Source organism: Pan troglodytes, chromosome 3 (assembly GCF_028858775.2).
Source record: "Pan troglodytes isolate AG18354 chromosome 3, NHGRI_mPanTro3-v2.0_pri, whole genome shotgun sequence".
In the NCBI taxonomy this organism is placed as follows: Eukaryota; Metazoa; Chordata; class Mammalia; order Primates; family Hominidae; genus Pan; species Pan troglodytes.
The window spans coordinates 47,676,351-47,690,863 of record NC_072401.2 but is presented as its reverse complement, the minus strand read 5'-3'; the positions used below and the strand labels follow the sequence as shown (position 1 = coordinate 47,690,863).

Here is a 14,513-nt window from a genome sequence, read left to right as displayed (position 1 = left end):
ATTATACTTACTGAGAAATTCTTGATTGATTCAGACAGGGTCCTACTCTGTTGGCTGGAGTGCAGTGGCATGATCATGGCTCACTGCAGCCTTGACCTCCCCTAGTTCAGGTGATCCTCCCACCTCAGCCTACCGAGTAGCTGGGACTAGGCATGTGCCACCATGCCCAGCTAGTTTTTGTATTTTTAGTACAGATGGGGTTTTACCATGTGGCCCAGGCTAGTCTCAAACTTCTGGGCTTGAGCGATCTGCCTGCCTTGGACTCCCAAAATGCTGGGGTTACAGGCGTAAGCCACAATACCTGGCCTATTTTTTTTTTTTAGAGCTGGGGTCTTGCTCTGTGATCCACACTGGAGTGCAGTGGTGCCATCATAGCTCACTGTAGCCTTCAAGTGAACCTCCCGCCTCAGCCTCCTCATTAGCTGGGACCACAGGCACGCACCACCACACCTGGCTATTCAAAAAACATTTTTGTAGAGGTGTGGTCTTGCTATGTTGTCCATACCATATTGCTGATAAATTCTTTTCGTTTGTTTGTTTCTGTTTTTGCTTTGAGACCGAGTCTTGCTCTTTGCCCAGGCTGGAGTGCAGTGGTGCAATCTCAGCTCACTGCAACTTCCACCTCCTGGGTTCAAGCGATTCTCCTGCCTCAGCCTCTGGAGTAGCCACCTGCCACTATGCTAATTTTTGTACTTTTAGTAGAGATGGGGTTTCACCATATTGGCCAGGCTGGTCTTGAACTCCTGACCTCAAGTGGTCCACCCCATCTCAGCCTCCCAAACTGCTAGGATTACAGGTATGAGCCACCCCTCCCAGCCTATTTTTGTTTTTGGAGATAGTCTCACTCTGTTGTCCAGGATGGCGTGCATTCACACAATCTCAGCTCACTGCAACCTCCGCCTCCTGTGTTCAAGCAATTCTTGTACCTCAGCCTCCCAAACAGCAGGGACTACAGGTGCGTGCCACCACACCTGGCTAATTTTTTGTATTTTAGTAGAGACAGGGTTTTATCATGTTGTCCAGGCTGGTCTTAAGCTCCTGAGCTCAGGGCAGTCCACCTACCTTGGCCTCCCGAAGTGCTAGGATTACAGGCGTGAGCCACCATGCCAGGCCTGCTGAGAAATGCTTTTTTTTTTTTTTTTTTTTTTCTGAGACGGAGTCTTGCTCTGTCACCCAGGCTGGAGTGCAGTGGCTGATCTCAGCTCACTGCAAGCTCCGCCTCCCGGGTTCACGCCATTCTGCTGCCTCAGCCTCCCGAGTAGCTGGGACTACAGGCGTGTGCCACCACACCTGGCTAATTTTTTGTATTTTTAGTAGAGACAGTGTTTCACCGTGTTAGCCAGGATGGCCTCGATCTCCTGACCTCGTGATCCGCCCCGCTTGGCCTCCCAAAGTGCTAGGATTACAGGCGTGAGCCACTGTGCCAGGCCTGCTGAGAAATTCTTTTTTTTTTTTTTTTTTTTTTTTGAGACGGAGTCTTGCTCTGTCGCCCAGGCTGGAGTGCAGTGGCGTGATCTCAGCTCGCTGCAAGCTCCGCCTCCCGGGCTCACGCCATTCTCCTGCCTCAGCCTCCCAAGTAGCTGGGACTACAGGCGTGTGCCACCACGCCCGGCTAATTTTTTGTATTTTTAGTAGAGACGGTGTTTCACCGTGTTAGCCAGGATGGTCTCGATCTCCTGACCTTGTGATCCGCCCCCCTTGGCCTCCCAAAGTGCTGGGATTACAGGTGTGAGCCACTGCACCTGGCCGTGAAATTCTTAAGGATTTTAGGCCATTGCCTGCTGTAAACCCTAGGATCCAAGATTGTTTCCAGCTGCATATATTTCTTTTGTGTTTCTGTCAAATGAGATGTTGTTTCTTTATTTATGTACTTTACGAGGAGCTTCTACCTTTTAAAGGATGGACTGGAATTTCAGGATATGCCAGTGATCTGGGAATATCAGCCAGGTTCACTTTGTAAAGCACTCAAAAAAGTGGAGACAGGAGACTGTGCACCCGGTAGTTAGCCCATACTTCTCTTGGTCTTGGTTCCTTAATTATACAACTAACTGCTGAAGACAGGAAAAATCCTGTCTCCATGAGTGCAAACTAGTACTCAGAATAACATATGTGTACTGGTTTTGAATACGTTGATCTCTTCCCTTCAATTAGTGCAACATATTAAGCATGTTAATACATATAAAGTGGAAGACTCCACTGACATTTTCCAGGTAATCTTTTAGAGATGACTGGTTCTACAACCCAAGTTCTTTGTGCTTCTCTTTTCACCTCTCTCCTGTGATGTTAATTTCCTCCATGACTATGGAAAACACTAGAATTGGTAAAAGAGACTGAGTGTCAGAAGTCAGAAAAAGACATCTTTTGCTGACTGGTTAATGTGAGTTGGTACAAGTCTCAACTGACTTGTTATGTAATTTTTTCCCCATATAATAAAACATTGTTTCTTAGTTCTCAAAAAATGCAGGCCGAGTTGGTACAAGTCTCAACTGACTTGTTATGTAATTTTTTCCCCATATAATAAAACATTGTTTCTTAGTTCTCAAAAAATGCAGGCTCACGCCTGTAATCCCAGCACTTTGGGAGGCTGAAGTGGGGGGATCACTTGAGTCCAGGAGTTTGAGACCAGCCTGGGTGACATGGCAAAGCACCATCTCTACAAAAAATTAAAGAAAAAAAAAAAAAGCTGGGGGTGGTAGCACATGCTTGTAGTCCCAACTACCTGGGAGGCTGAGGTGGGAGGATCACTCGAGCCCAGGAGGTGGAGGTTGCAGTGAGCTGAGATCATGCCACTGCACTCCAGCCTAGGCAACAGAGCAAGACCCTGTCTCAAAAAAAAGTAATTCCATTTTCTAGCTAATCATAAGTTTATAGCTTTGAGCCTTCAAACTTTGTTTTGATTATTTTGGGTGCAGATCTTTCTAAAAGCATTTCCATGCTTTCTTAAAGCACAGTGGACATAATTTAACCTTTTCTTGTCATGAAGAACATCAAAGATTATATTATATCGTTGCTGTTGTTTGCTTTTTTGAGTTCTTCGGGAATTTAAAAAACACTTTCCCATTTCATCCTTTTATCTGTAGTCCCTTTTTACTGTCACTAGTGGCTGTCTGTTCAAAACTATCCTCCTTTCCACATAGATTGTTGCTTCTAATCTGCTGTGAGCCTGGAACTCGGGCAGTACGTTTATTAGAACTGCAGGAGTTTGTAGTCTTAGGGAGCTGCTTCTCAGGTTACCATTTGGGCACAGAGAGAGAAACATATGGCATCTGTTTTGACAGGTTTTCATCTGGCTAGATGAGGTGTTCCTGTATTTTAACTTAGTGGTCTTCCCTCTAGGTTCTTTGCAGATGTAGTTCCAGCAGTCAGGAAGTGGAGAGAGGCCGGAATGAAGGTGTACATCTATTCCTCAGGGAGTGTGGAGGCACAGAAACTGTTATTCGGGCATTCTACGGAGGGAGATATTCTTGAGGTAGGTTACCTAGTTTACTTTGTTTTCTTGACGCTATCAAAGCATAAAATAATGAATCTTAATGGAAAACTAATTGGAACTAATAGAATGCTTTTTTTTTTTTTTTGGTTGTTTAAAATTAGGTAAGAAGAAAATAATCACTTTTAATTATATTGTATTTACAGTTTCTTCTATATAAGGTTGTTATATAAAGTTGATTCTGTGTCTTGAAAAATAAAATCAGTTAGGATGCAAAATAGGATTGTGCAGTCCTGAGAAATATATAAAGACTTTTTGAATACAGCAGAGAACAAGGTGCACTCATTTGCTTCTGGCTCTTTGAAGAAATATAGATTTCATTTAAGAAGAACCAGCATTATTATAGGAGAACCAGGCACATTTTTAAATATAATAAGGTCGTCACCTGTTGCATTTCATGTACATGAGAAAATTCTTGCTAGCCCCTCTGTGTCATCATCCCTGCACCCCCTGGAGGATGGGGTGATCAGTGAAAGAAGTGACTACATTTAGGGTTTTAAAAAGAAGTGCTGATTAGCTGAATATAGACCAAACTTAACAATAGGTAACTTGGAATATAGACTTAACTTAAAATAGGTTACTTACAATAGGTAACTTGACCAGATACTTTTTAAAAATAAATATTTACCGGCCGGGCGCAGTGGCTCACGCCTATAATTCCAGCACTTTTGGAGGCCAAGGTGGGCAGATCACAAGGTCAGGAGATCGAGACCATCCTGGCTAACATGGTGAAACCCCATCTCTACTAAAAATACAAAAAAAAAATTAGCCGGGCGTGGTGGCGGGCACCTGTAGTCCCAGCTACTCGGGAGGCTGAGGCAGGAGAGGCTTGAACCCAGGAGGCGGAGCTTACAGTGAGCTGAGATCGTGCCACTGCACTCCAGCCTGGGCGATAGAGTGAGATTCCATCTCAAAAAAAAAAAAATTTACTTATTTTAACTTACAATAGGTAACTTGAATATAGACTGAACTTACAATTTTAACTTCTAATAGGTAACTTGAATATAGACCGAACTTATAATAGGTTACTTACAATAGGTAACTTGGCCAGACAAGTTTTTAAAATAAATATGTATTGAGCACCTACCATGTGCAAAGAACACTTTGGCTTTGGAGGTTGTAATATTCTAATTTTAGTATTTTCCTACTTTCTGTCTTATTTTTAAATCAAATATTAATAATGAAACCCTTTAATCATTGGTGACTGTTCTCTTAATACAGATACAACTTCTTTTCTGCTCTCTCTGACAATCATGACAGGACAAAAGTACCTACTGAGTTCACTAATAAGAATTTTACTCTCTAGTTAACAAGTGAGGCAAACTGCAAGAAAAAGAAAATAAGCAAAATCAATCTTAACTTTAAAAAAAAAAAAAACTTAAAATTACTTTTTTTTTTTTTTTTACCTTCCCATTGGCCAAACCCAGTTTGAGTGCTTACTATGCTTGTTTTTAGTTTGTGAAAAGTTCTGAAAACATTCAAAAGATCACATCTTAGTAACTGACCCTAAATATGGACTTATTTTAATTACTGTTGGTCAAATTAGCAAGTTACAGATTTGACTCCAATTGTTTCCAAGAGGGCAGAGACATAGACGAGCCCTTGGGTAGAATTTCAAAACGTTTTAACTAGAAAATGAGAATTCCTTGTAAGTAAAATAATAGCTTATTCATGAGGCAGGTTAGAGAAATTTTTTCATCGTAAGATTAAAAGACAGTGTTCAGAATCTTTCATCAGGAGTAAAATTCAATCCAGTAAGTAGTTTGAGTGCAAATCATCTTTAAGGGTAGGATGTAGGGCATGTTTATTTTAAACTATTTCAGATGTAAAATGAATGGTAGTGAAAACCAGGTAGATTATAAAATGATCTTATGTATGTTGAGCTGGTAGTTTTCTTCTTCCAAATGTCTGTTGCTATAAAATCTTTATTTTTACTTTGTATAGCCTCCATAAAGTTCCCTATTAAGTAGATTTTCAGTAAATACTGAACGAATGAAGTAATTGTGATTGTCATGTATTTCAGAGAAAGGCATGAGGGGCATGCAAGTGTATTTGTATTGCCAGTCTTTCCCCTTCTCTTTGTTCAGCTTGTTGATGGTCACTTTGATACCAAGATTGGACACAAAGTAGAGAGTGAAAGTTACCGAAAGATTGCAGACAGCATTGGGTGCTCAACCAACAACATTTTGTTTCTGACAGATGTTACTCGAGGTGAGTAATAGACTTCTTATATTATATACTCCAGGATATGAACTGAGCCTGGCACTACAAATACATTGCCTCTTTAAAGAAAGTTTATATGGGGATCCTTGAAAAATAAAACAGTTTTACGGTTTTATATAAAGAAACAGTGTCTGGTTCAAGTTCATGTTTGAATTAAAAAAAAAAAAAAACAGCAGTGAAGGTAGGCATGGTGGCTCATGCCTGTAATCCCAGCACTTCTGTGGGCTCAGGCAGGAGGATTGCTTGAACCCAGGAGTTCGACACTAGCCTGGGCAACAATGTAAGACCTCTGTCTCTACAGAAAAATTCGGAAAGTTAGTTGGGTATGATGGCTCACTCCTGTGGTCCCAGCTGCATGGGAGGCTGAGGCAGGGGCATCAGGTGAGCCCAGGAGGTCGAGGCTGCAGTGAGCCGTGTTTGTGCCACTGCACTCCAGCCTGGGTGACAGAGCAAGACTGTCTCAAAAAAGAATGAACCAACTCTAGGGGTTGCATGTGGGGAAGTGGCATTGAAAAGACTAACTCTTCTCGTTTAACTCCTTGTCCATGATTTCCCACCCATCGCTATGTACACACACATACACACTATGACACAGGAAATTAACAGGAAGACTTAGAGGAGTTGTCATGGGAAGGAGCATGCAAGCGGGGGTGTGAGTATAAGGGGTGGTTAGTTGAGCCAACTAGTTCTGGGATTAAATGCACAGTTCAATTTGTGATCCCCGGACCTTTGCTCTATCTCAATATTAAGAATTATAACCCCTGTCCTTAGACCACTTATAGTTTCTTCATATTCTTGTGTTTAGCCACTTAGTTTTTGTATTTGGGATCACATAGTACATCTATAATTTCAGATCTTTCTCTTCTCATTTAAGCCATTTCCTCAGTTGCAATTGTAGAAATTATTCCTAATTTTGGAGAATAGAAATAATCCCTAAATTGGCTTCAAAATGAAATTAGCTCCCTTTGATTCTCTGTAAGGAGGTTTTATTCCTGCCTTTCATCTTCTGCTGGCCCCATACACACTTAGGCGGTGGGGCCAGAACTTGGGTCATCGGCAGCTGGGATGAGGCAGGGAGCTGTCTGCCTGCTTGCTCTTTTCTCTCTGGTCCTGTTTTGGTACCACATGCCCAGACTTCCACTGCTGAGGCAGAATGAAAAACTAAGTTAATATCCCAAATAATGGCTGGGCGCGGTAACTCACACCTGTAATCCTAGCACTTTGGGAGGCCAAGGTGGGTGGATCATTTGAGGTCAGGAATTCAAGACCAGCCTGGCCAACATGGTGAAACCTTGTGTCTCCTAAAATACAAATATTAGCCAGGCAGTAGTGGTACACGCCTGTAATCCTGGCTACTCGGCTGGGGGCTGAGGCAGGAGAATTGCTTGAGCCTGGGAGGCGGAGGTTGGGATGAGCCGAGATCATGCCACTGCACTCCAGCCTGAGCGACAGAGAGAGACCCTTCTGAAAAAACACAATAAAATAAAAAATAAAATCCCAAATAATACCCAAGTATGAAAAAGTGTCTCAGTATTACAACAGTAGAGCAAATAGATGCTTAGGGATAAAACTTGCCCTGCAGTGAATTAGATAAGAAGCCTGAATATGGAACGGCCACTTGTAGTGTCAAGTCCCATGTGGATTGTGATGGCTCAACTTGGTCATATTCCCGGGTTGCCAGTCACGATGAAAACTTTGCTCAGGGCAGTCAGGCTAGGAAGTAGGGGTGAGTGGAAGATAGCTGCCTTTCTCCAATGGCATCTGCAGAGGTGGTCTGAAGAAGACATTCCCACACAGAGAGGGGAGTCTTGAGTACTGTTTGCTCTGGGAAGGTGACAGGCCCTTTCACAGGCAGAACAGAAAGCAGGCACTTGAGGAGGTGGGTGGGTGGAAGAAACAGCTCAGCCCCAGTGTGTCTCCTGGGAACTTAACTCTCTCAGCACGACTGCCCTTCAGTTAATCTGTTCAGGTGCTGTGACTCTTCTCCAAAGGCTGAGAAACTATTGGTGATTACTCTTATACCAAATCTAAATTCCATGGGATTTATATATATATATATTCCAGATTTCTTGCCAGTTTTGTTCTATCTGTCCTAGTAAGCGCCATCTCTCTTATCACAGACCTGTATCCCGTTTCCCACTCTAACTTGCTCCATTCTAGGCTGGGAGTATGACATGTTTAGGGTGTGGAGGTAAGAGCAGATATCTTGGGCTGATTAAACCATAGGATTCCATTTGTCCCTTTATCTTCTTTGTGTTTTTATTTTTTTGATACAGGGTCTCACTCTGTCACCCAGGCTGGAGTGCAGTAGTGCGATCTCGGCTCGCTGCAGCCTTGACCTCCTGGGCTCAAGCAATCCTCCCACCTCAGCACTCTTGAGTAGCTGGGACTACAGGCACACGCCACCACGCCCGGCTAATTTTTGTATTGTTTTGTAGAGATAGAGTTTCACCATGTTGCCCAGGCTGGTCTCGAACTCTTGGACTCAAGTCTGGCGTTCAAGTGAACTCCTGGGTCCACCGTGCCCAGCCCCATATCATTTTAATTGGTGTTACCAACAGCTTGTCCTTTGGGAAACAGCTCAGTTCTCGGTATGGGCTGATGGGAGGAAGTGGAGGAAAGGTGTAGGACAGAACATGGCTCCATCCTTCTGCATTCATAAGTACTTAATAAAGCTCAGAAGTGTAGGATACACTGCCATTCTCTTCTGTCAAGTACAGTTACGTATTTTTTAAAATTTTATCATGGAAAAATTAAAACATACATAAAAGAGATAATAATATAGTCAACCCCAGGGTGCCCATCTTTTAGCTTCAACAGTCATCAAATCAGGGGCAAATTCATTTCTTCCATCCCCACATCCCCCTGCTGACTTTGCTGCAAATCTCAGACGTCATTTTTTGGTGTTTCTGACACACACACATCCTTTGATTTTTCACAGAGGCCAGTGCTGCTGAGGAAGCAGATGTGCACGTAGCTGTGGTGGTGAGACCAGGCAACGCAGGATTAACAGATGATGAGAAGACTTACTACAGCCTCATCACATCCTTCAGTGAACTATACCTGCCTTCCTCAACCTAGAGAAGGGTTGTTAAGGCAGACCGCACTGTTCCCCAGAGTTGTCCCTGTAGTGTCTAGGTTTATTCTAATGGCGAAAGTAACTTACTTAAAAAACATATGTACACATATGTATGCAAGTATGTATATATGTGTATGCTCAATTAACTTCCATAGGTACATAAGTGAAAGAAGTCTCAGTTCAGTGAACACAAAACTTATTTAAAGATGCTTTATATGTAGAAATTGTTTCAAATCATACTCTAACCCTTAGTGAGGGCAAAGTGTAGTTGGTAGAAGAAATTGCTAAATACCTATCTGATGTGCTATGTTTATCAAATCGTGTACTAAAATGGAAAGCTAGTTTTGAGAAATTATTCAGAAGCCTTGTTATTTTAAAAATGAAATATTTCAAAGACTGAATATTTTCAAAGAAAATGAATAATTCATTGCCCTTGTTGTGAGTTAGAAGATTATAACAGCTGCATTTCATATTTGCCTCCTTATACATATCAAAGACCAAGGTATTTCCTTCTGCTTCGAAAGAGCAACATTGGGAGAGAAAACTCACTTGAGTCTTGATCAAACAAGTGTCTTTTACTTAAGAAGAAACTTGGTAATCATTGTGGCACCCACAGCAAGCAGTTGCCTTACCAGTGAAAAAGGTGCACTGAGGTAACATCTAAAACAGAGATGTGGTTCTTAATATTTAACAGAACAGTTCTAATCCTGCCACGTGTTATCATTATAGATTTTATAGTTGCCTTTCTAACTACTTAGCACAGTTTGAGAATATGTTAATTGCTATTTACTATTTAAAAAGTTTTACTGAAATCAGTCCATAACATTAAGATGAGCCCTAATATGTAAGATTTTCCTCTGGAATGGATGTGAGAAATGTAAATTTTATAACAGCAGTATTTATCCTGGTTTAATTCTAATACGATGTCTTGTTAATTTCATGTTGTGATTAATAAAAGCATTTTTTCTTCACTCAGTTGTATATAGGTTCCTGAACTCTATCCACATGCCGCCATAGCAAAAGAGAAACTGAAAAACAAGAATATTTAGCTCTTATCTTAATCGTGTATCATGTGTGTGTTTTAATGGAGTGCCGGTGGCAATTCGTGGTTATTATTTGAGTTATGTATACATATAAGGTTACTATTCCATTTGGATAGTAAGCATTCAGGATATGAGTGGAGTTCCTTATATTTTTGAGAATCTTAACTTTGAGGTCTCTAAGGTAATGCTTGAAGGAGGGAGTTACTCTCCTAACTAATCAAGAAAAACTCACGAATCCTGGAGGAGCAATTTTAGAAATGCTTTGAATAAGGAAAAAGAAGTCTTAGAACTATGAGAGGACAGGGGATATAAAAGATTTTATGTTGATAATTTTGATCTAGTAGCCAATTAAGAAATCTAGGGACTATGAAAATATATGAATAAAAAAGAAAGGAAATGAGTTTAGGTACATCTTAGAAATGGGAATAATTTGTAAATGTTGATAAAACCACAAATAGTAACAAAAGGATGAACTTAATACCTTTTTTGGAAAGCTCATAGGCAGATGGCAGAAAGGGGTATATCTTAATGTTATTTAAGGAGTAGTTGGAAAATGAAGAAATGAGAAGATTAGGCACTAGGATCTAGATTAGAAAGGAATTGAATAAAAAGGAAGGCACACAGCATCTAGCCAGCAAAGGATTGAGGTGGAGAGGCATTTTACCACCCATGTACACTGAGTAAGGAGGACAGAAAATCAATAGATTTCAGGAATTAAGAGAAAATTGAAGTATCAGATTTATTTTGCAAAGTAAGGGAAAAACTAGTTGAATGGAATCGTTTTTAGATCCTAGGAAAACCATTCACAAATGATGGAGAAAGGTCTTAGGAAGAATTTGAAAGATAAAGTAGATTGGCAAGAGAGGAAAAATACCTATCTAAGAATGTAAGCAGTGACACACAATGTATACATGTATTGAAACACCACAGTGTACCCCATAAATATGCAGTTATGCATCATTAAAAAACTTTTTTTAATGTGGATAATGAGCTAGAAGATGAATTCAGATGAATTCATAGTCCTTATGAGGGGAAGGAAGGCAAAAAGCCTCTGGAACTTCCAAAAAGAGGACAAAGGCACTAAATTTCCTCAGCCTCTTGTTTGCAGAGAATGTGGAGGACAAAAGCGTCTTAAAGTTGTGGCTCTTTTTATTCCTGTTTATTAATCCAGATGTACCTCTGTTCTCTTTCCTACAGTGGCGCTGATTTCTAATCTTGGGTCAAAGCCCAGGTTGGTTTTTTAGAAGAGAAGCCCTTGACAGAAGATTCTCTAATCTTATCAACATTTCTGGAGTAGCAGGACTTCCTTTTGGTCTGGAAAGCGGGTTTTAGTTGCTACGCAGAATGTCAAATGTGTAGTTGCACAAGGAAAGGTTGAAAGCCACTGGCTTATTGCCAGGGCAGATGCACGGCAGCCTTTCCCCAGCAGATGGTGCTGTTTCTCTAGACTTGATATGAAGTGTGAGGCTCCACCCCTCCTCCTCCCCTCCCCCAACCCCCGCCCCGTCGCCCGCCAAATACAGCAGATGGAGCTAAGAGAGAGAAAACTATATTTTGTTTATCCTTACAAGCCAAAAGCTTGATGTTGCAAGAGTTGGAGTAGTTTGGAAAAAATGGCAGTAATCCTGAATGAAATCCAACTATCTAATATTCCTTTTCCTCAATAAAAAATTAGTGATTTTTAGGCCCCTTTTCCAGCGGCAGTGTTAAAAAGGGATTGTTTTCAGGGCTTTTTTTATTCCCACGAGTACAAAGTTGAGTATAATATATTCCAAAAGTTTGTTAACCTACCACCTGTGCCCAGATGGCAAAGTGATATTATCCTCAACCTAATATTTAAGAATAACGTGGAGTTTTTACTAAAACACTTGGAGTAACTGACAGAAGTAAAATTTCTACCTTACAAATTCAACCCAAATTTATTCCTTAAATATTTATTAAGCATTTACCTTGCATCCCAGATCTGCTATGAGGAGACAAAGTTCCTCTCTACTCCCATTGTGCATACATTTTTCGAGAAGGGAGACAATGGTGACTAAGACAAGAAAAAATTAGATACTAGTAAGCGCTCTGCAGAGAACATAGGGTAGAATAACTTTACGGGGGGGTGATGAGAAGGTGACATCTAATCTAAATGACATGGAAGACATGTAGGAAACTAGGAGAACTGGTGTTCCATGCAGATGGAACAGCATAGCACAGATCTAGGGCAAAGCTTGGCCTTTTTCAGGAATTGAGAGCCCAGTGGCTGGATACCATCAGAGAAGTGGGCTGAAGCCAGATGATAGTGCTTTGTACTCCAGTAAGAAGTTTGAATTTTATTCTAAGTATGGTAAAAAGCCCCTGGAGGATTTTGAGCAGAAGATAACCTGAGTGGTTTACATATTTAAGGAATTCTGTATGGAATGGAGAATGGTTTATAAGTGAGCATGACTGCATGCAGGAAGGTGAGTTAAGTATATCAGGGTTGAGTGCTGCAGGCAAAAATCACAAGGAGTTAGGTGTGTACAACATCAGTGGAAGAACTGGGAGAAGAGTCAGGGCAACTACCACTGGACTGTGGAGTTAGAGGACACCTTACAGTGGTTAGCTCAGGAAGCCTGCTACCATTGCCACTGTAGCTTATGCCCACAACGCTGGCCAGACTCTGGAATGCCAGGCCCCATTGCTGCAACCTCTCCAAACAGAACACTTCCATCTCTGACTTTGCTTACCAGCAGCGATAACAATAGGAAGATTGCCTCTGTCTTGCTTCTCTTGACAAACTTTGTGCTAGTGCATTTAATTGACAATATCTAATTCCAACCTCAAACTACATGTAAGGGTGTCTAAGGAGTGCTTTTAATTTTCCAACTTCTGGCCGGGTGCGGTGGCTCATGCCTGTAATCCCAGCACTTTGAGAGGCTGAGATGGGCAGATCACTTGAGGTCAGGAGTTCAAGACCAGCCTGGCCAACATGGCAAAACCCCATCCCTACCAAAAACACAAAAAATTAGCCAGGCATGGTGATGGGCGCCTGCAATCCCACCTACTCGGGAGGCTGAGGTGGGAGAATTGCTTGTACCTGGGGGTATAGGTTGCAGTGAGCTGAGATTGTGCCACTGCATTCCAGCCTGGGTGACAGAGTGAGACCCTGCCTCAAAGAAAAAAGAATGATAATTTTCCAACTTCTCCAATTAGGGGGTAAAATTGGCACTTGAGAGAGTCAATCTACTGGGTCTGAGAAGGCTGTTGTAGTAATGAAGGTAAGGGATGGTGGTGGCTTGCCTTAGGGTGGTAAAAGCAGAAATAGAAGTGGAAAGATTCAGAATAGGTTTTAGACATGACAGTGACCACTTACTGATTGATTGGATTTAAAAGGGTAACTCTTACATTTTTAGCTTAAGCAACTGGATAGATGATACTACTGGAAAAATAGCAGTGCTGCTGATAATAATGTAAAGCCGATGTAGATCCTGATGTCAACATGACCGAAGAGCAGTTGGATATAAGTCTAGAGTTCAGAATGCTGGCCTGGCTGGAGATCAGATTTGAGAGTTCACTGGCATAGAGATGCTATTAAAAGCCATGGGATGGGGTTGCTTAGGAAGAGTCTGTTGATAGAGAAGAGAGTCTAAACAGCCCGTAGGCTCCAACACTAGAGGTCAAGCCAAGCAAAGAAACCAGCAAAGAAGATGGGAAAGTATTGGGCACTGAGGAAGGAAAACCAGGAGAGTGGCAGGGGAGCCCATTAAAGAAGGAACTATTCAAATTTATCAATTGCTGCTAAGAATTCAGTTGAGAATAGCAGTGGCCCTGCAGTCTAAGTGGAGTGGTGGGAACAGAAGTAAGATTAAGTTGAGGAGGTCAGGAGGGCCTATGAGGTCTAGCTAAAGATTTATCCATTTTGTTGATCTTTTTAAAGAAGAACATTTGGTTTTGTTGATTCTCTATTTTGTTTATTTCCACTCTAATCGTATTTCCTTCTGCTTGCTTTGGGTTTAATTTGCATTTCTTTTTCTAGTTCCTTAATGTGGAAACTTATGTAATTGCTTTGCGAGTTTTTTTTTCTTTTTTTTGACCTACAGAGTCAGCTCAGCTTATTATTTTATTTATTTATTTATTTTTTCAGACAGGGTCTCACTTTTTCACCCAGGCTGGAGTGCAGTGGCACAATCTTGGCTCACTGCAACCTTGACCTCCCAGGCTCAAGCGATCCTCCTGCCTCAGCTTCCCAAGCAGCTGGGACTACAGGTGGGCACCACCATACCCAGCTAATTTTTTTTGTATTTTAATAGAGAGGGGGTTTTGCCATGTTGCCCAGGCTGGTCTCAAATTCCTGGGCTCGAATGATTCGCCTGCCTTGGCCTCCCAAAGTGCTGGCATTATAGGCAGGAGCTACTCTGTGCCCAGCAGCTTCTTGTCTTAAAAACATGAAACACATTTAATTTTTCTCAGGAAAGGACTTAGTTATCCTTAATATTTTATTTTGAAGCTACATGAGAGGCAATCAGGTACTAACACAGGGTTTGCATAAGGATATTTCAAGTCTTATTTAGAATTTGGGTATTTAACATGTACTAGTTGCTGCAGACATCATAAAAAATAACTATAATCAGCTGGGCACGGTGGCTCATGCCTGTAATCCCAGCACTGTGGGAGGCTGAGGCGGGCGGATCACAAGGTCAGGAGATCGAGACCT

The 14,513-nt window shown here is 41.6% G+C and overlaps 1 protein-coding gene across 2 annotated transcripts in view; it reads left to right on the top strand.

Moving 5' to 3' along the window:
• The window catches only part of ENOPH1 (enolase-phosphatase 1), a 30,379-nt gene extending 20,619 nt beyond the window's left edge, over positions 1–9,760 (top strand). For both annotated transcript variants that reach the window (XM_009447654.4, XM_517191.6), the window contains exons 4-6: positions 3,337–3,469; positions 5,575–5,698; positions 8,652–9,760. In XM_009447654.4, coding sequence (XP_009445929.1) covers positions 3,337–3,469; positions 5,575–5,698; positions 8,652–8,791 — 397 coding nt within the window. In that variant the 3' untranslated portion in view covers positions 8,792–9,760. The remainder of the gene's footprint in view (positions 1–3,336; positions 3,470–5,574; positions 5,699–8,651) is intronic.
• Positions 9,761–14,513: the final 4,753 nt, after the last annotated feature.